Below are 22,872 nucleotides of genomic sequence, written 5' to 3' on the forward strand. Positions count from 1 at the left end.
CAGTGTCACTGGCCCTCATGTGTGGGATCCGAACCGGGGCCCTCTGGCGTCCCAAGCCAGTTCTTAACCATCGCACCACTCGGCCGGCCCTCTTTCTTTTCTTTGTCATGTCTGTACTCTAACAAGCACTGCAGAGTGAACATTGTGGAGAATGTGTGGGCTAGGGGATGATCCTTTCTGTTAAGTCCATTCAGTAACCGGAAATCCTGTTATTTTAAGTCAACATTGTTCTTATTAGACACCTTATTTAAATGGAAATGTTCAATGTAAAGTAATCACCTCATGAGACAAATATGAATCAGGCTCAAAATGACCGTCACTATTTTATTTTTGTTGTTGTTATTGTTATTTTAATTTCATGGTGAATTACTCTACCAAAAACAGAATAATTCTTAGCGTGGTTTTCAGATTTTTGATATAAAGAGAAAGGCAAACACTATTGTGAGCTAGCTGCTTTGTATACATTATCTATATTCCTTGCAACAATCCTGCAAGTTAGATGCTGTTGTGTTTATTTCATGGATGAAGAAACTGGCAAAGTAGGTTTTCTAAGCGTTCACTTCACACAGAACCAGAATTCACACCCAGGACTGCTTGATTCCAAAACTTGTGCTTACTCCCCGTTCCTATACGACTTAGACACAATGGAAACAAGAAGTGTGTTAGAAATCTACTCCTAAAATATTTAGGTAGAAACTTCACTCAAGACTATGAAAAGGAACATTCATTGTCACACAGTCCCAGTACCGTTATCCCTGTACTGAATCATCGAAATTGACAGGACAGAAATAAATTCTTTCTGTGCCTTTGTGCTATGTGCCCATTGCCTATGAAGGGGAGATGGCCCTGTTCATTTTTAATATGTAATAACTCACCGTGAAAAGCTGTGGTAAGATTGCGTAGTTAGAGGAATTACAAAAAATTTAGTAAGGACAATCTTCAATAGTAAAGATCTCATGAAAGTCATTTTTTAGACCTTGATGCTGATTTTGAAACCCTGCATTTCTATGTGCCTGGCAAACAGAATCTCAATACATACTGAATGAATGAACAGGACAACTTAAGACAGGCATGCTTTTGTTCAAAATTGGAAAAAACAAAACAAAACAACCCTCTCCTTTTCTGAGTTGTTTGAGAATTGATCTAATCTAAATTTAAAATGTGTAATTCTGAGCTTTTGAAATATCCTTTATTCCTTTTAATATATGTCCTATTTGTTAATGTAGCATTAATATAACATTAATTCATAACTTCATTTTACTTGGTGCTTACTGATAAAGGAAGCCCATAACTTTCTGAGTATTGTTTCCAGTAATCTCATGGAGCAGTATTCAAATACTCCTTTGTCTAATTTAGTGAATGAGAGTCCCCCAAAACACAGAGACAGTGGCTGGCTAACTCCATCCTGAGTTCTTTATCAGTGGAAGAGTAGGCCGCTTGTGGTTGAAATCCCCATTTTGTTGTTACTCATTTTTGATCATAAAACATTCATTCTACAGCAGAGTGGAAGTTAATAAATATTAATGCTGTGTTGAAAGAGGCTTAGCAGAAAGACTTTCTCCTATTCTTAAAGCGCCTCTGCATTGTGATTTTGAACAAAAGAAAATGCTTTTAGTTACTGTTCTCTCTTTTCTAATAGGAGGCTCCATGCCAAGAAGGAGGAAGACCCAAAACAGTTCCATGAGCAGCAGGTGACAATGGATTTTCTAGAGGTTAGACCCTGTGGGACAGTGAATCCAGACATTCGTTCTAGCTGGGCATGAGCGCATTTCCTAATTCCTGGGAACCTAATTAAAGAGCATCAGTGAAAGTGACATTTTCAAATGAAGAAAGGTGTGGAAATGATTCTGGGCCAAGTTGATGTACTTACCACAATCTGAGAAAAAATAACATAATTAATTCATCAGGCTATATTCTATGTCTGTTTCCTCCACCACAGGATTCTAAGGATATTGCTCTCTTTTCTCGTAAAACATGGCACATCAGTTCTTTGGGAATACTGTACATTTGGATCAGTCATGACAAGAAGATCAAGTTTACGGTATCACTCATGAATTTTAATTTCTTCATTTTATTGCTCCCCGTTTCTTTTGATCTTATGTGAGGGCAAATTAAAAGTGGTCATATTTTGACAGAAATCTTGTCTGCTGAATAACAGGGGATACAAATCTGAAAATAATTAAAATGTCCTAATTTATTTTCTAATTATCATTGGAGAAAGATGTGCTGAGTCCTGGAATAATTCTGAATGTATGGGCCATGGAAATCTGTTTCAATCCCTTCTGCCAATGGCTGTGTGAATCTGAGTCTCATATTTTTAACCTTCAGAAGGGAAATATAAAACCCCTCACCTTAGATGAGATTATATGTGCAAAGTACCTGGCACCACACCTGACTCCTAGAGGCGATCTATAAATTTGAATTTCTTCTCAAGCTCTGCTTGATTCTGCCAACTCTAAACTGATTTTCTAAATGCAAACTAGTGACCAAAGTGAAACGATAGGAGAGAAATCGCTGACTTTTGTTTTACAAGGGATTTAAATCAAGCAATGTAAATACAAAGAAAGAAAGAAAAAAAGAAAGAAAGAAAGAAAGAAAATTAGTAATCAGTTGGTAAAATATGCAAAGTGTTTTTTCTTTGCAGTGTCCTCCCAAGCTATAGAGTATGATGCTCTAGGCAGCGGTTCTCAACCTTTCACAGGGGTCATTGGAAAACACATATTTTCGATGGTCTTAGGAACCGAGACACCGCTCCTCTATCGTCTCCAGGCCCACATGCAGATACGCCCACATACGAGTACCCGGCGACCCCTGTGAAAGGGTCGTTCGACCCCCAAAGGGGTCATGACCCACAGGTTGAGAACCGCTGCTCTAGCGCTATTTGTTGATTAACTACAAAGTAGGAAATAGCTTCCCAAATACTTCACAGGAATATATTTTGGTCTAATTTGCCTACAAAATCCACTTGATATTCTTCATTAGAAACATACCAGCAATTTTTTTTTGTTTGAGTTACAATTTGCATATCTACAAAAGATTTACTGATTTTCCTGTTATTGTTTTCAAAGAGAAAAAAATAACACCTTTGTATCACACGAATGCAAATTGATTTTTCCCTCTGACAAAATTTTGGAGATAATGCACCCACTTTCACTGTAAAGAGCTCATAAAAAGAGGGCTTTTTGGAAGAGTGTGTGTGTGTGCGTGTGTGCTCACAAGCATGTATAGTAAGAACGACTGTGACAAGTTCATGACTTGCAGGTATATTAGACTACTCTACTATATCTCTCAGCCAGTGTCTCCCAACTAAGTCAATCCCTAATGACCTACAGCATCTGTTGGGTGTAATGGATCACCTTCTCTCTAAGTATAAAGGATGGTCCAGGTCATGTACCATTCTTGAGGTAATTGAGAAGAGAGTCATTCAGACATTTTTTTTTCTGTGTTTCGTAGTTCAGATGAGGAATCTGGATTGAGAAAGGCTGAGTGGCATCTCAAAGGCCTACATATCAAGTCATCTTTTGTGATTTGTAAATATAGTAGTATCTAGACCCAGAATGGAAATTTGCTTAGCAATGGATTTTAGACAAGTAATACTCCTCAGGTATCATGGGCCAGAATACCACTAATGACACTTTGCTTCTCTTTCTTGTCCGTCAGGGTAGGTTCATCCATTAACCCATTACACACCACTTGGAACTGGCTGACTGGTAAAATTCTGATTTCAAGGCCTTTGTATACCTTGACTCTGAAACAAGGAGGCAATAAAGGGGGAGCTGTTTAAAGGGTTAATAGAGATGACGGTCCTTTATATTTTTATAGAAGGCATTTGTAGGGTCATTATCATTGCCAGGAGAGGGTTGATCCAGAGACACTGGAAAAACTGAATATCTTCCCTATGCTGGTGCCACAGTGCTGCGTTTACTTTCCCTGGATGGGCTTGCATCGATCATTTGGGAGCTAAGCTAAGACGCCTCCTTGAGTTTTCCTAGTGAACATCATAAATGTTCTGGCAGGGAATCAGGAGATGGGGGTTCTAGTTCCAGGTCCTCTAGTGACTAATTTGTGACCTTGAACAAGTCTGAATTCACTCATTCATTTGTTTACTCACTGATTAAGAATGTCTTGGGAAAATGTGATAAATACTGTTAGTGCTGGCTTGAGGAAACATATAATCTCACATTTAGCTAATGTCTCCCAATAAATGTTCAGAATGTATTTATTGAAAGAAACTTTTTGGATGGTAGCTTTCTCATCTATAAAGTAGAGGACTTGACTGTGATTTCCGAAGTCTTTCTACTTCTATAATTGAACCTGGACAGCCTGTGATAAACAGTACATTTGCTTTTTCCAAGTTAGTGCAGAACAATGACTTCCCATGTGTGTTAGCTACAAAGCAAAGTAGTTCGCTCATGTCCTGGAGTCTCTTCCATTTTGTGTTGCTTTTGACAATGCAGGGGCAGTTTGGTCATTTGTGGCTCCTTTCCTGAACAGAATGGAATTGAGCTAAATCAGGTTTTTGAATGAACACTGATAGGCCTTCTGCAATCCCAGACCTAATTAATGAGTATGGTGTGTATCAGTATGCCCCAGGCAAGCAGCAGGGCAGGGGATGTGTGTCCACAGAGTCATCCTTTCCCTCCCAATAGCACTATGATTTCAATTTAGGCATGAAGAAAACTAGCCTTCATTGACCACTTCCTGTATGCCAGGCACTGAGATCACATTTTTACGTGCATTAATCCATTTCATGCTGATTTTCTAGGTAGAACTATAGAGGCGTAGAGAAGTGAAGTATCTTGGCCAAATGGGCTCCGCTAAGAGTCTTCCCTCTAAACCCCATGTAGATCTTAAATTTCTTTATAGGCCAAAGGACATTTAGAGGGAAGAAGAGGACTCAGCCTGATTTTAAACTTATAAAGGTATTATGATTTTGTTGCTGGACATTTTTGCCAGTGGCTTAGCTGAGCATTGAAGTCCTCCTGGCAGCTGATGAGATTATTTCCAGATGAGTCCTCTGGAACTTTATGGTATACAGAGGTCAGGAAAGGCCCCCGCAGGAGGCAAAATGGGGTTTATGCTTTGGAGAGCGAGAAACAAAGGGGTGGAGAGATTCTCTTAGGATCAGGCATGCCCTTCCGGGAGAGAAGAGTGTACTGCTGGGAGGTGGGAAGCAACCTCTGCGTCTGAGATAAAGGAACATGGGGACTGAGGGAGTGAAAAGGAAAAAAAGAAAGAAAGAAAGGCACTGTGTGTCCTCATAATCACAGAGAGGCCTGCGCTAGCAGGGACACTGGCTCATTATTTCCTATTCAGGCAGCTCAGCTGTAAGTCTAGGTAGAAAGCAGAGTCATATTGAACCCCAGATGCTGCCTCCCAGTTTAGCAATGCAAACAAGCAAGCAGCAAACCCAGGGATCCATCTCCAAAGAGGGCCTATGTACTTCAGGTGTGTGATTCTCACTAAAATCTATGGGAAGAACAATTACATTTTTCTGCAGCACTTTGAAAAAGAGCCTTTCAAATTGTGAGCTGCAGAGTCGACCCATCCTCATTTCTGGCTTTCCGCTGGAATAAGATCGCCTCCCTTTGTCCTGACCTGAGGGAACTATGCACCATTCAGGCACAGGGCCCTTGAGTTCTGAACGGGGATATGTGCATTAGACATCACCATGTGTCAGTGGGGTGATTTTCAAATATGTTCAAATTCTTTGAAAATCTTCCCTTAGTATAGGCTGGATTCCATGACTCACTTCTAAGAAACAGAACAAAATATTGGGTTGTCGGAAAAGTCATGACGTATTTTTTTCTACGTTTTTCATTGCAAAAACGCATCATGACTTTTCCGACAACCTAATAGAAGTGATGGCATGTGACTTCTAAAACTAGGTCATAACAGAAGTCCTCTTAGCTCTCTCTTGGACCACCACTCTGGGGGAAGTCAGCTGCCATGTTAATAAAGCAGCCTTTTGTAGAGGTTCACATGGAAAGGAACTCCTAACCAACAACATGTGACTGAGTCATCTTAGAAGTGGGCACAGTGGCTCCATTCAGTTTTCCTGATGATACGGCCTCAACTGACATCTTGACTGTGACCTTCAGAGGGATTCCAAGCCAGAACCACCCAGATACGCCATTCATAAATTCCTGACCCACGGAAACTGTGAGACAATAAATGCTTTTAAGCCATTAAGTTTTGAAGTAATTTGTTACACAGTGATAGATAAATAATATAATAGTGTATTACTATCTTCGTTAAGCCTTCGGAATGTATCCTCTGCCTTCTATTCTGGATTGGTTGAGGCATCATAATTTCATGATCTGTAGTCCCTGCTGCCCCTCGCCCTACTGCCTCCCGCCCTCTGTGCTGCCTGGCATTCCTTTTCTGGGCTCTAAACAGCTCTGGTTTCTGTTCTCCACTGGGGCTGTGGATACCATCCTCCACGCTCCTCACATGTCCAACCTAAACACTATCCTTCCTCATTTAGGAGATGATCTGACTCCTGTGCCTACACACTTGCCAGCTGGGTAACCTTAATCAGGTTACTTACCCTTTGTATCTCAGTGTCTCCGTGTGTAAATGGAGACTAACAGTGATTATAACCACCTTACTGGGGTGTTGTAAGGATTAGCTGAGATAGAAAACTCATAGAACAATGCACATAGGAACTTAAATAAATGGTCAGCTATTATTATTATTATGGAGAAATAGTGTTTGTATAATAGGTAAGAATAGGGTCTTGGGAGTCAGATGGCCTAGGTTTAAATCCCAGCTCCGTGCATCATTAGTCAGGTAACATTGGGCAAGTTACTTAACCTCTTTGTGGTTAGTTTTACCATCAGTAAAATGGGAAGGATAATAGTGATGCTGAAAATAACAACTTCTTAGTGCCATTATGAGAATTAAAAGACTAACTGTGTAAAAGTCTTAGATGGGTGCTGATACTTATTGACCTCTACAAAAGTGTTGCTACTATTATTGTTGCTACTTCGGTGATAAATGATAAACCTCTAGACTAAAACTTTAATATCCTGCCACCAACCCTTTACATACACATTCTTCTCTTTTAGTTATAAGGGTATGGATGGTTAATCTTGCCTTTTAGCTTTGTACTTCTTCACATCAGGGCCACTCTTAGAACTTATTTTATCAATTATTTCCTCTCTATCTCTAGTTCCCTTTGTACCATAAACATATAAATAAACTCAAGTCTCTCCTATCTTGATGAAAAGAACAACCCTCAACTTATGGCTCCCTTTGGCTTCTCATATCTTATCACAGCCCAAACCAGTAAATGTAGTTCCTACTTGTTATCTCTACTTCCTTTCCTTTCTCAGCATTTTGAAATGGGAGCTTGATCCTTCATCATTCTTCTGAAACAGCGTGGGCCAGTGATACCAATGATGTCTGTCTTGATAAACGGGATGAACACTGCCAAGTCCTTACTGTCCCAGTTCTACTTGGTATTGTCCTCCACTTCATCCTTCTGAGGCACTCTTTACTCTTGGCTTTCATAACACTCTCTGGTTTGGCTCCTACCCTTAAGCCCTTCTTTCGGTCTCTTTTGAAGGTTGTTTTACCTCTGCTAAGCCGTAAAATGTTGGAAGAGCCTCAGGATCCAGGTGTAGACCCTCCTTTTCCTCACCCTACACGCTGTCCCTTGGTGAGCCCGTCCACCATAATGGCTTTGTCATCTATAAGCAAGTGCCTTCTGAATTTAAGTGTGTAGCCAGATCTTGCTCCTGAGCTTCTGTCTTATAGACTCATTGACCTGCTAGGCATTTTTACATAGACATCTCAAAGGAACTTTGCAATCAATATGTCCATATCCAAACTCAAAACTCTCTTTACCAAAACTGCATTCCCTATATAAGTGGATGTAGCCTAGAACTTGAGTGTGGTCCAGATTCATTTAGCATTGGATCCTGTATGACCATAACAGATTTAGGCGGGTCTCCTTGTCTCTGAACTTTTCCTCTCACATCTCCTGGATACATCTTATCTAACCTAGTCATAAAAACCCAATAATCTCCATACAAGGACCACTATTGGTAAGTTTCCTTAGCTTACAACATGAAGTCATATTTGGTTTGCCTTAGAAATAAGTGGTATATGTACTTAGTTGATAACTACATCAGGATTATAAATCATTTGTATTATTAAACTTGATTTTTCTTGGCTTGAAATTCAAAGATGACATCAAAAGAACAATTTTCACTTAAATATAAGAACACTTAAAGATTATGACTCTGAGAATAAATCTATAATTTAGGGAAAGTGGAATATAGTCTGAATGTCAAGATAATTTGACAATCACATAAGATGATATGTTGGAAATCTACCCAAACACAATTTTCATCCTCAAGTTAAAATGAAAAGTGCTTTTTCTTGTGCTCATATCTTGATTTTTAATTTGACATGTGTGTTGTTAATCTAAATTTGGGAAAGAAGAAATTATAAAGGCTTCAGAAATTGTTCAATTACCTCAAACAATTCTGGTAAAATTGTTTTCTAAAGGAAACTACATATAAAATGAGTCATGTAAAAATTTAAATTTACTGGAAGCTCTTTCTTGACTGTACACTGATGATAGTTTCACAATCATTTATCCAGGTTGAGATTCTCTAGGGACAAAGACAATGGCTCTGATCACTATCATTGAGTCTATTTTTGAATTCAATCTGTAGGCATAAGATATTTGCCAATATCTCAACTAACAATAAGAATATAATATCATTAAATATTTTCTTATATCTTGCTTGACATACCTACTAGTTAAGAGTATGGGCTTCAGAGATAGTGAATCTTGATTCTATTCCTTATTTAGTTGCCTTACTATAAAAAGGGACAATATCTATACCGCATAAGGCTAATATATGCCATCACAGAAAGCATTCTCAAATAAGAGCTCAATAAATTATAATTACTATTATTATGGGTATGTGCATAGAAATTTTATGAAGATAGAGCAAGTATTTTTGTAGCCCACTTAGAGATGAAAAAATAAAATCTTATTGAGTTTAAGTGACACGTCAATGCTTCATGTTGATGCAAAGTATTACATCAGTGGTTAACAAGAAACAAAGAACAACAATTCAATCCCTATTTTTGAGGAGTTTTTAGTTAAGGTGGGGAAGAAGACAGTTCTGAGAGAATCACAATAAAAGATATGACATTATGGGTGAAAGTAGTTAGAAAAGGCATCTCCATGGAAGCGAGTCTTAAGGTTGGTTTGAAGTGTAGGATTATGGGTTGTAGTAGAAGAAAGGGGCAGTAAGAATACTACAGAGGAATCACAGAGGTGGGGTTAACCTCAGTAGCTGAACAGTATACATTTTCATGTCTAATATCAGGACAAAAAATTAGTACTATCTCAGTTACTCATAGCATCATTCTTCACCAAAGTCTGTTGTATTGATATATGGTATTACTTGAGAAAAGGGTTTGGTGAAACAGAAGATACTCAAATTAAAAAAAAAAATCAAGGCTAGTTCTATCACTCAGTTGGACGGATCACGCATTTTTCAAAGTGTTTAGAGAAAGGCCTGTTCTTGTTCTGCACCTTGTCCCCATACCCAACACAGAAGTTTAACCATCCACCTCTACCTTGAGTTGCTAAATAAGAAAATAATTTTATACTCAGGTGTTTGGGTTAAAAAAATGTCTGCACTATAGTCACTATAGTATGATCAAACTTGGGAATGTAATTAGAGATAAAGTTGTGGTATATTTGTGAACTAGATAAGATTTATCATAGTATTTTTTCGATAATGTTTGTTTTCATTATAGCCTGAATTTCATCATGCCCAATCCAACTTCATCTGCATTTACTGAGTGCCTACTATGTGTGAGGCTCTAATTTGAGCGCTGAGATTCCAAAAATACATGCCTTGTATCTTTAAAGTCTAACTCAATGTTAGCTAAGAGATAAGACTGGAAGGGAGGAAAATGCTTCAAAACATCTAGAAGCAGACTTAGGGCAAGTTAATCTTTTTTCTTTCTATTTAGAATAGTTTTGCCTTTATAGTACCATTCCAAAAGGATATTCATATTCTAAGATGAATAGCAACCAGCAACTGCTGTGTCGACTACTTCTATCAATAAAATAACTCTCGAGGTATCTGAATGTTCAACTTCTAAAAGTGCTCATTTGAGAGCCAGCTCCACAGAAATAAAAGAATTTATATTTTCTATCAGTTTGGAAATAAACACTGTAATAAAATATCAGGAATAAGAAATGGAGCCTTACTTTTATCTCTATTTTATTTATTTCAAGTAAATATCCTAGATTTCCCTTGACATTTATTTTGTGCCACTTCAATCTTATTCTTGAATACAGACGTAGACTTGACCAAAAATGTAATTATTCTATTTTTTTTTAACTGATTGCGTTTTGATAGAATTCTGAAGTGGTAAAGATTTTTTTGCAATACATTAGTTTTTCCCCCTGCTGCCTGATGTCTGATGCAAAAAGTTTTATTTTTTGATGTTTATTACATGTCAGTTTGATTATATAAAATAGAAGAAAAATGATAGAAGGTACTTAATTAAACTAACTATGAAAACTGTTATAACTACTTAAGAAGCTTACCAGACAACACTTCTGTTTTGATAATTTTTAGGGCGGGGGGGGGGAGGGCAGATTTTCAGCAGTGGCCACTGAAATTTTATTCAAATACTACTTTTTTATGACAACCTAGCATCATATTCCTTTTTAATGATCAGATTAGAATACTAAACACATATAAAACTTTCCTTCAAACTGTGTCATAAGTCCTGTCCACCAAATAATTTTGCTCTAAATAATTTACAACTTGAGAAACAAACTCTATTATTACACAAAAGCCCGAGAAATTCTATGCATATTCCAATTCCCCAATTGTGGGAAAAAATGTACCAGCCATGGTTGAAATTCAATAGATGTTTGTAAAAGATTAACTGGAAAACTAATATACAACCGTTTTTCCTGTCCTCTCTCCAATGTGCCTATTTCGTTTCCTTTTCTTGACAGTCTCTCTACAGGTTCACTTGGATCTTGGTGAGCTATGACTTACCTTTAATAGACTCTTGTTAGCAGGTATCAGTGAATGTGTGCATTTTACTGTACATACAAGTGGCTTTTTCTGCCCTCTGGGCTGGAATCAAGACCATTTTTCATTGGAAAGTCAGACAATGTAACTAAGTCTTATTGGAAGAGGCATATATATGTGTAAATTCCTATTGGCATGCAATTGGGAAAAAATATGGGGAAAAGAAAAGGAGAGGGAAAAAGGGAGCATGAGAGGAGGTGAAATTATAGAAAAAAATTGGAGGATAATAAATCAGGGATGATTCTTTCAACTCAGCAAGACAAGTAAATGTATATATAAGAATTGTCTTTCTGCAATCATATAGGATTTACAAGGTGAACTTACAAAATGATACAAAATGACATTCACCATCATTCTCTGAAAATGTTTAGGCAATAGATAATTACTTGATTACTCTCTCTTGAATAAAGAAATAATCAGCTTCCATTTATTCATAGTTCATCTGAATGAGAAAGTTCCAAAATGGTTCTTCTTCCCCATAAAACCGAATGATAATGACTTAGGTTTACAATAGAGATCCTGAGTCTAACAACATTTAAAAATGACTTCTGAATCATCACAGCATTTTAGATAATTAATTCACTTGTTAATAAAATGCACTGATAAATGCTTTTGGCAATAGGCACATTTTAGCATATTCTAATTCTTTAAGAAATATACTCCTATTTGTTCTAGGTCACAATCAATATATACTTAAAAGGCAACTTGGAATCTATGGCAAGTACTAATTCAAGTATAGTCCATCAAAGACTTGTCCCAGACACTGGAAAAATTAGCAATGTTACTTTTCCTGTCAGTTTGGACTACGTAACACTTTGGGAATTGCTGCTTGAGGTACTTAATTAGTGTGTGATATAAAGCAGCCAGTAAACTTCAGTTAAGAGCATATTACATTGATAAAATTAATATCTTATTCCTTACTCTATATATTCTGGAATAAATGGAATAAATTAGTATGTCTACATGTAATTTGGTAGCATTGACATGGACACTTCTTATCACTTAAACTAAAGGCCCTGAAGGATTTAAAGAGTATTTGTTTACCGCTTGAATTTCATGATATTTGATTTTTTTATTCAAAGTATTTTGTATTAAATTTGAAAAAGTTGTGTATGTTCTGCTGCATTGAAATAAGATGGTTTCACTGTATTGCAACACTGTAGAATAAGCAGTTTAAGACCAGTTAATTCTCAACCTCTTATTTTTGTTTTCCTCTTTTGACTTTTTTTTTTTTTTTTTGGCTCAGATAGACCTCATGGTGCTTGGGAAAAACTACTTAGCACATTTGTTATACTCCATGGAAGGCCCAGATTGGGCAGGTAGGACAGTTGATCTGATGTAGAAAAGCAATGATAAATAATTGCTAAAATTACGGGGGAAAAATAAGTAAATAAAGTATGGCAGTCTGTGTTTCATAGTTTAACTATAATTCCTATCAATGGAATTTTGAGGAGTGTTACATAGGGGAAAATGTCTGGTGGTTAGTAAGAGAGAAAAACCCTCTAAGGGAGGTTGGGAATGATCTATTTGTGATTTCAAAAAAAGGAAGAGTACCCTGGCAGGAACAGAAATAAGACGGTGAGTCAGAAAAAATAAAACCAAGCTCTTATTAACAAAATTGTTGATTGATTGCTCAATGTGTGGCTCTGTCCATCTGAAGAGAAAAGAGAGGTTTAGCATCTTGCTAGGTTTGGTCAAGGGCTTCTGCATAGTTCTAGTGTGGGAAATAAAGAACCCAACTGTGCCTACTGCTCACCCAAGCATTTAGTTAAAGAAAGGCCAACCAGAGGAACCACAGGCTTGAACAGAAAGAATTTCCCTCTGTAATGCTCCTGACCTAGGTCAAGGGCACGCACATAATAAAGAAGCTGAAGATCTGGGGTTAGGGGAGGCCTCATTTAAAGTATCAGTCAATGAGTTCATGTTAATTATTCTTAATGTAACTGTGCCAAGAGCACTTGTAAGATTTGATGGACGAGAAAAGACCACCCTTTGATTCAAACCAAGTGTGCAGTTGATAAACCTTCCCTAAGACCTTTCTTGGTGGTAAGAATTGACACTGGGGTTTTCACACATAGATTATGGAAAATAAATAGTCTCCCAATAAGCTATTACTAACGTTAAGTTTCATTTTGGTAGATGGGGACAAAAAGAGTACTATACTATGAATATTCTGAATTTGAATTTTATTTTACTATTTTGATATTGCCTCTACGAGAAGTCACATACATGGGCAGCTCCCAGGACTTACATCTCTTCCAATCAGGTCCTCCTGGTTTTCCACAATTCCCCAGGGGGCGATCCCTATGGTGCATATCTTCCCTCGAGACTTGGAGGCATGATCCTTCAAGGCATCTCCAACGTGACGAATAACACCTACGAGGAAAAGGAGAAGTGTTGCTCTTGTCTTTTAAAACAATTGCTTTCCATTGTTCTAAAATAAATTGCAATAACTGTCTCTCCCGAGATTAAATGTATTGAATACAAAAATTTGACACATTTCTACACAAACTGCATGTGTTTATGAGGATATAAATGTGTACCTCTAATGCCAGATACATTTGCCAAACCTGTATATGAACTCCAGCAATGCATTTCTTATCCTACTTTACATGAAAAAAAAAATGCATCTAGCGTCTATAAAAAATAAATACAATTCTTTAAATGTAGGAAATGCTTTTCTTGTATTATAAGCACAATGATGTGTTGGTATGACTAAAAACCAATTCCATGACTGTATCGTATAAAAAGCATGTTATATAATACTATATTAAATCTATACCATAGTTTGTGTAAGAGTTAGGTTCATTCAAATAGAGCAGTTACTGGTCAGATTTTGTCAACTTTAATTTCATCTTTCTATTTATGGACACATAATATGGAGACCCTACTTGTGAAGGAAATGTTGGCATATTCTGCAGAAAATATGTTAAAAATATAAAAAAAACCACCTTTTTGTCTTTATCTTTCAAGTTATTTTCCTCTTCTGTCATAATAGTCTTTCCCAGCACCATGGCCTTTCTCACCATAGTTAAAAGTGAGAAAATTCAGTTTAGAAGATGGTAGGGAACCTATATCTTACCTTTTCATAAACCACTTAAAGAAAATACAATTTCTAATCTTTAAACCTCCCTGTCAAATGATCGTTTTTATAGAAGATATGAAATATATTCTCTAAGAAAAGATGTTTCCACTTATCAAAATTCCACCCATTCCTCAAGGAAACATTCACACTTAGTGCCATCTCCTATATGAAATCTGAATTGGGTTTTATTTCTTTCAAGGTTGAACAGGATTGCAGTTTGCATATTTTGAATAGCTCAATATGTCACCTAACATATTCCACTATGAATCATAAGCGCCCGTGAAGATGTCTCCCCCAATAGTAAAACACATTAAGGGGAAGGTTGGGGGGTCAGTGTCTTACTCACCTTCCTGTGTTTCAGGGGCTAACACAGAGTAAGGGCTCAGAAACTGTGTACTGAACTAACTAAACACGCAAAGACACCACACAGTTTAATCGCAGGACAGGACACAAATGTGTAAACAACTCACTTGTGAGATATTTATAAGATCAAATGGAGAGAACCTCCTTTAAAAAAAATCAAATAACAAAATAGTGTAAATAGCCACTAAATCTATGTTGAGCTACCCTGGGAATGTTGAAGAGAATACCAATTTCATTTCCTAGCTTATCTACGGATCTTCTAAGTGACAGAAATAGTTAAAAAAAAAAATACAGGGGCCGGCCGAGTGGCTCAGTTGGTTAAGAGCTCACTCAAGAGTTTGAGCTCTGAGCAACAGCGGTTCGATTCCCGGCCTGAGCTGAGCAGCCTCTGAGCTGCCAACAGGTGGCAGGATGGCTCAGCTAAAAAAAAAAATACAAGAAGTAATGCTGTGAATATTAATGGTCATTTTTTTCTCATTTATATACAAAATTCCTTTCAGGGCTAGTCCTGGACAAAATGTTTAACTTCATGTTATGCCCTTCCATCTGCCACACTTCCGTCTTTCGTCACCTCTTACCTAACCTGAGTGTGCCACATTTAGAACCTCACTTTGGGTACTGCATTGAACGCTAAGCCAGGAATGAAACAGAGAGGAACTGTTTGGTTTGCAGTATTTATGCTGTAAGTTCTTTTGTTTTTAGATGCATTTCATAAAAGAAGAAAAACCGTAAGTAATGTTCCGAGTACTTAGAAACAGGAGATGGGTAAGAATTTCTTTGGAACCTTTAGAAATTTTGAGTTGGTCTCTTTAGGAGGTGCCGGTTGTGTCAGGAAAGCAAAAGACTGACTAACCATAGGCGAATAATCAACCCCTGCTAAGCTAAAAGTGAAAGCTGGAGCCTAAAGCTTGAACAGCCATTGAAAGAAAATTGCCGTGTAGATGTTTCATTACTACAAAATAAACAGTAAAGAGCTGACCGAGCAGGTCATTCTAAGGTCATGTCAGTTTACAGACTAAGTCAGAATTTTACATCACAGTGATGAGCATGGACCATTTACAGAGCTCACTGCTGAAATGGGCCTCTGGAGTTGCATGCTGAAAGTTCACTAAATCTAGATATTGAGGAGAATTCTGAGTGCAGGCCTTGCTCAAACACCATCCAAACTACAAAGAAAAGAATAGACAACATGGAGATAACATTTCATTTAAAACCCATTGATTCAGGAATATGTTCAGGATGTCCCACTAACTCCAAGTGTCTACATGTGCAGACTTTGACCTTGTAACAAGTATGGATTAACTCAGTGCAGCGTTACTTGTGCACTTCTAGTTGGCACCTCAGACCCAGACTAGGGAAATAGGTCAAAACAATTTATAGGCATCCATTCTGTTGTCTGTTGCACATTACTTCTGCAGGTACACACTTGATGGGTGGGTTTGTAAAAACGGATTTCACAGCCTGTCTGTATCGTAATATAGAAACTTATTTGGCATGTAGAAAAGGCTGTTTGGAATTCAGAGTGGGGTGTGTCTCCAATTGGTGCAGAGTAGATTTAATAAAATATTTGAAATAATAGGCAAATAATACTCTAGGCTTTGATGTCACAATTGATGTCCCAGATGGAAAGGATGCTTTACAAAAATTAAAGTTATTTGTATTAAACTTAAACTCACTTAAAGAATATTGGCAAAGCTTCTAATTTAGAGCAAAAGTTATTCCTTAAAGAGTTACTAGATGCTGATTTGGCAACTTGAGGTATTGAAAATATCCTATGAAACTCCATTAGTCACATTTAAAAATTCTAATATAGTCAAGTATTAAATATCCCAACCTATTTCTTACATGTAAGTAATTCTTCTTGGTTGAGAAATAACAGTAGTTACTATTTAGGTAAAGGAGGGAGAGAAAATTAGTGAGAAGAGAGATACCTGGTGAGTATAGACACACACGGGTAGGAGAAGGTGGGGGGGAATACATATATATTTAACCTGAGAAGAAACTTATCTTAGCCACCATGTTCCCGTGCCTTTCTCTGTCCCACGTCCAATTACCTGTGTTAACCCCTCCAGTGAATATCCATGCTCCGGTTGTCATGGCTGCTTTGATAAGTCCTTTCCCAAAGACTTGCTTGAGTTTTGGCTGGAGTTCAAAGTTCTGCAGGCCCCCATGGACAGAGATCAGAAGTTTGGGAAGCTCCAACTGCCATTCCTTGGTCATCAGGTGTAGGAGGAGATCAGGTTTTGTATCAAAAGATACTCGCACGTACTGGAAGAAAAACAGCCATCAGTTAGCGAGACAGGGCAGGGATGGCTGGGGCTGCTTATCTGTAGTGATTGCAATGAGATGTGTTGTTACTTGTAGAAAATGTCTCATATGAACTCATATATATTTTTTTTTTTAGCTGAGCCATCCCGCCACTTGTTGGCAGCTCACGGCTGCTCAGCTCGGGCTGACTCGAACTGCTGTTGCTCAGAGCTCAAACTCTTGAGCGAGCTCTTAACCAACTGAGCCACTCAGCCGTGAACTCATATTTTTTAAAAAGGGGCAAATCATCAGCTTGACCCAAAGAGCCTTCATTAGACAAGGGGAGTCACCATTTTTTTTTTTAAAGATTTTTATTGGGGAATTGGGGGGATGGGAACAGTGCTGGGGAATTGGGGAAAGGGGAACAGACAAGTTGCTGTCGTTTTGTTCTTCAATCTAGTTGTGGAGGATGTTGCTTCACTGGCCCAAGTTGGCACCATCATTGCGCTCTTCTCTGGCGAGGCAGATCAGTCTCCGGCTTCTGGACGGCCGCTCACTGCGGCTGCTGGCCGCTCACGCTGGCTGCTGGCCACACACGGTAGCCCATGGCAATCCACTGCCACAGGGACTGCAGCCCACGCCGTCGCCGGCGACTCACGGCAGCCCAGCTCCAGGTTGAGCTGTTGTTCAGCATCTTAGCTGTAGAGGGCAGTGTCACTGGCCCTCATATGTGGGATCCGAACCGGGGCCCTCTGGCATCCCAAGCGAGTTCTTAACCATCGCGCCACTCGGCCGGCCCGGAGTCACCATTTTTTAAAGTTCTCTTGAAATTGTGAATTACTACAAACTTTCAAATTATTTTATTTTTCTAAAATGTAGCACAAGCACAACTTTTTGCACAATGAGTTCTTTGCTCAAAGGAAACTGTGTGTATAGTTTACTAACTTTAACATTTGTGCAACAGTTCAAAGGTTTCTAACATTTTTCCATATAAGTAATCCCTTTATAGCAACTGGACCTGGTTATTATTGTTTCTGTGATCCTATTACTTTGAGGTTTTGAAAAATTCTACAGTTCTGCATAATATAAAGAGGATTTTAAAATGAGGTAACAGCTGATTATATTTATTTAAATCTATAATAACTGCATACCAAATGTTATTTTTTATCTTTTAAAGAAGGCAAGGGACAAAAAGCATTTCAATTATTCTTGCAGTACAGTTGAAAAAAAAATTAAAGTGTATAGCAGATATCAAGGTGCTACCAGATACAACTGGAAATAAAGTTATAAGTATATATAAATGAAATGCCATAAATACATATAAATGATAACCATATATATAGATACTCATTTAGGTCTTAGTTTAATTGTGTAAAGACTTCCATCTCTAGCTGGAAACAACTGAAATATTGAGCAAATATATTCGAAAGCCTTTTGTCATGCATTGCTGAGGCTGCATGAAATGAGAAAATATTTAAATTTCTACACAAAGTTGAAGCTTGATCCTCAGGAGATAGGGAGATAACGCTCTGAGAGTTTCTCTTAAGCCCTGGAAGTCCTTGAATATATGCTTTAGTGACTTTATGTAGTATGGGCGAGTCTAACGGGGGGCGCCACATAAAGCAAGTATACTTCAAAGGGTTCTATGCTCAAGTGGAAAGAAGATAAAAATAAATAAATCTGCTGTACCCAAGAAGAGAGCAAGGAAACCAGCCTGCTCAACCTTGGTTCTCAGTGGATAAGAAAAAAAAAAAAGAAAATCCAACTCTGATTAGTTATAAACAAAAACAGACCCTCACACAGGTCTTGGTCCATATTGACACTATTAGCATGGTTTGAGAAACATCAAACAGAGTATTTAATGTACAATGGTTCTGGTGGGTTAATGGCTGCAGATAACTGGCAGAGGCAAACGAATATCCTCTGTGGAGGAATGTGTCCTCAATCCAGGTCTTAATTTCTTTCCACGGCAAAATAAATGTTTCATAGTAAAAACATAAAATCATAAATTACACAAGAAAACAAAGCACCATGAATGAGAAGAAAAAGAAACAACAGATAGTAGAATAAAATCCACGATGATACTGAAATGATTGGACACAGAATATAAAACGGCTGTGTGTAATGTTAAAAAAAAATGAGAACACGTGAGTAAGGAGCAAGAGATAATAAGAAATGACCATATGTATTTGAAAAATAATCAAAAACAGAATTTATAGAAATTAAAATATAATAATTTAAATGAAAAATACAATGGGTAAGTAAAACTACAAATCAGACATGCTAATGATAAATCCAGAGAAATAAACCAGGTGCAGCCTAGAAAGACAAAGGAATTGAAAACACAGAAGAAAATCTGAGCACCTTGGGGGAGATAATCTGAATTCTAGATAGAAATAAAAGAGATAATGAAGAGGTAATACTTAAAGAGATATTGGCTGGGAATGTCTCAGAATTTTCGAAAGATACCAATTCTCAGATCTGGGAAGCTCAATGAATTCCAAGCAGGATAAAGAAAAAGATACCCCACCCACAGACACCTCCTCAAGTACACCAAAAGGAGGTGGTCAGGAACCTTCAAAAGCAGCTAGAAAAAGACAGATCGCATACAAAGAAATGGTCAGCAGACGTAAGGCCTATTTCTGAACAGCAACAATGGATGCCAGAAGCTAGCGTCTCCAATGGGCCAAGAGAAATTATCTGTCAGTGTAAAGTTCTATATTTAGCTAAAATATCTTTCCAAAATGGTAGCTAATTATAGATATTTTCAGACTACCAAATCTGAGCATTTACTTCTAACAGACTTCACTGAAGGAAGCTTAAAAATATATATAGCAGGCAGAATTTACATGATCCCAAACGGATGATCTGGGACACAAGGAAGAATGGCAAACAAAGATATTAGCAAATTTTTGGTGAATCTAAAAAAGTATTGCTTGTAAAATACAAAATGATAATGATGTCTAATTTACGGTAGAAAAGGATAAAACCAAAGCACTAGATAATATAGCATATAAGTCGGGTGGTGGTAATCAGAGTTAAAGCATTTAAAGTCTATATGTTGTGTGGGAGAGAAGAGAAAGGTGTTGATTAACTTTGGAATTTGTTAAATATTAATGTTGAAGATAACCACAAAAAGAATAGACATGCATGTAATCACACAAACATACTCGTATGCTTTTGGATGTATAAATAAATGAGGTTAACCAGGAGATAACAATTTATTGCAATATTTTTGGATCTGGGAGACCCATTGTTGGGAAAAACTTCAAAAATTATATGTTAACTCTTTTGTTAAAGTACATTTTAACTATGTTTAGCTGAAATGTGAGGCAAAAGCACACAAAACATGAAATTTGCTTGATAAAATAAACTATATCATCAAGAAATACCAAAGAGTTAAAGTTTACTGTACACATACACAGAAATCCAAGAAGTGCCGGAACCTAATAATCTGGTTCCATACTGATTTGATCTACCTAGCAAAAATTAATCCCACAATAGAAAGAATAAAGGTTGACAATTTTAGCTAAGTACATCATATCAATAGAATTTAACTGGAGTTTACAATATGAAAAATGGCATATTTTATGCACAAACTCTCATGCTGCGTGCAAAAATGTTCAGCTATGTATCAACAGAAATTTTCAACAACAATGCAAGGAGGCTTGGGGCTGGAGAGAGGATACTACAGCAGAGGAAGCAAACACAAGTGTTTATTAACTAAAAGGTTATTTATTATGTCTTTATTGTTACATTGATTACCTCACTGAGTGACTAGTTATAAGAAAACAATCTAGATAATGACTGCCATAAGATGAAAGAATAAAATGTTTTCTGTGCCAGTACACTGAACCTATGCTATTTGAGTAATTAAAATTTGGTGGCTCTGCTGGATTAAATCTGCATCATTTTGTCCAATTCCAGAAAGGGATATTCAGTGAAATAAAAGAGAACTGGGACTCACAGGTCTTCCAAACTACATAAATCAAGAATGCAATGCTTAGTGTGCGAGATGGTAAGAAATTGCTTTTCCAGTTACCGTTCTCTCATTTACAAACTTTAATGTATCACTCTCTTAGGACCCATATTTGTTCTAAGGTGAGATAAATTACACTTTTCTTAAATATAGAAAAACATCTAAAGTATAAAGACACTTCTAAAATTATGTGCCCCTTGAAAGCCTGGATAGTAGTTTCTAACATTTCTGAAGAATTGTAAAGATGTAGTTCCAATGATTAGAGAAGGCATACGTGAGAACAGTATGCTTTGAAAAACAAGAAAAGTGGTTGTGGTTGTGGCTTTTGGAACTTCCAGATGGCTCACTAAGCATCCCCACCTGTCCTTTTCTTTTAGTCAGGTAACTAATGTGAGATTCGGAGCCATAGTTAGTATCTGGGAACCGTTGGTATACATTATTAACTCACATAATGTGAAGACAGGTTTTAATTCATACTAAATCACTACAGAGATTGTGTGATAATTTTAGCAAGCTGAACCTAGCTAAATAATATATTATGGAGTTTAATTATTCATACTAATTGGTAATCATAATCCAAATGCATTTTTAGGAATAAGCCTCACTTAGTAATAATTCATTTTGGGGCTTCTAAAGTTACCTGTACAACTTACCGGTAAGGAACCAATTTATTGATCATGTGACAGTTTGCTGGAAAATGACCAATGAATCCAATGAGTATATTGAAATTCCTTTTGAACCAGCTTAATCTTTTTCCTGACTAGGGAACTAAAAAAAAGCTTGTTCGCGATCACAGAAAGCTTGTTACTTAGCTAATACATGCTCCAGTGAGGGAATGAATGACTTCGTCTTTAGATCAACTTGTCCCCAGCTCTCTGTCTTACAGATGAAGACATAAATGGAAGCACTCAGGGTCTGGCCTGTGTAAGGTCACATTGTGTTCACAGACTCTCTTCACATATTTCTCTTAGTTTTCAATTTCTTAATGGTATTGAGAAAAAAATTTCCCAAACCAAAACCCTGGTGTATTTACTATGTTCCAGGCACATATATGCCGTGTGCTTTATATGCATAATTTCATGGACACCTTCCAATAATGAGAAGGTTGGCATCATACCCATTTTACTGATGAGAGACTGAACGGATCCATCAGGTTCTCAAATTCAGCTGCTTTTAAGTGGTGATGTCAGGATTCACACCCCAGGCCTGTCTGACTTCAGAGTCCCGGCTCTTGACCTCAACAATACAAATGCCTTTCTTCATACTTTCCCTTTTTCTTCACCTACAACCAGTCTCCAAGTCCTAATGAGTCATTTCTCAAAATGGCACTCTCAACCAGGTCTCTCCATCTACTGCTTCAGTTGCTATTTGAAGAATAAATTCTCCTTAGTAGGATGTCAGTTTGGATATGGTAACCATCCTAATGTTTTCTTCTCTAACTGTGCTCTCACTGAGATACCAACAGGCAGACTTTTTTCTCCAATTTCTTTTTGATCGTATTATTTCTCAATTCAAATTGTTATGTCATACATAAACTCCCATTCTTCCATGGTCTCCCATGGCCCTACCCTGCCTATTTAGAGATGTTTCCCCACTTCTCTCTGTATTAGGCTAATGCTCTTCCCAAAGTCCTAGGAAACCCAGTCCCTCCCATTTCATCTACATAAATCATAATCATTCTCCTCTTTCAAAGGCCCATATTGACTTTTCCTGAGAGTGCAAGCTCATGTTGATGCAATATAACTCTCAATAAAACCTAGTCTGAGATATATATTTCCCCTGCCCCCCCCCAATAAGACCTAGCCGGAAAATAAGCCGTAGAATGATTTTAGGAACCAAAGTATGGCACCTTGGCATACTGAATATTTTAAGCTGAAGGAGTTTGTGGAAAAGGCACCCTTCTCCCTGAAACAGGTCACAAAACCCTCATGTGAGGGGTGCATGCCCTCCATTTCCTGGAGGAATCATGCTATGGCTTATTCTCTGGCTAGGTCTTATTTTTGGGGAAACACGGTATATATCTATATCTATATCTATCTATCTGTATCCATATATATTATGGTGTTTCTCGCGTGTGTCAGTTTTATCTCCCCATTTCGCAAGATCTT

General features: G+C 37.5%; 1 protein-coding gene across 1 annotated transcript in view; it reads right to left on the minus strand.

Annotated features, from left to right (window-relative positions):
- Positions 1–22,872, minus strand: part of TRPM3 (transient receptor potential cation channel subfamily M member 3) — a 536,483-nt gene that overhangs the window by 238,601 nt on the left and 275,010 nt on the right. The window contains exons 4-5 of the mRNA XM_019626368.1: positions 16,593–16,806; positions 13,342–13,466 (exon numbers count right to left, since the gene is read on the minus strand). Coding sequence (XP_019481913.1) covers positions 13,342–13,466; positions 16,593–16,806 — 339 coding nt within the window. The remainder of the gene's footprint in view (positions 1–13,341; positions 13,467–16,592; positions 16,807–22,872) is intronic.

Source organism: Hipposideros armiger, unplaced genomic scaffold (assembly GCF_001890085.2).
Source record: "Hipposideros armiger isolate ML-2016 unplaced genomic scaffold, ASM189008v1 scaffold_668, whole genome shotgun sequence".
NCBI classification, from domain to species: Eukaryota; Metazoa; Chordata; class Mammalia; order Chiroptera; family Hipposideridae; genus Hipposideros; species Hipposideros armiger.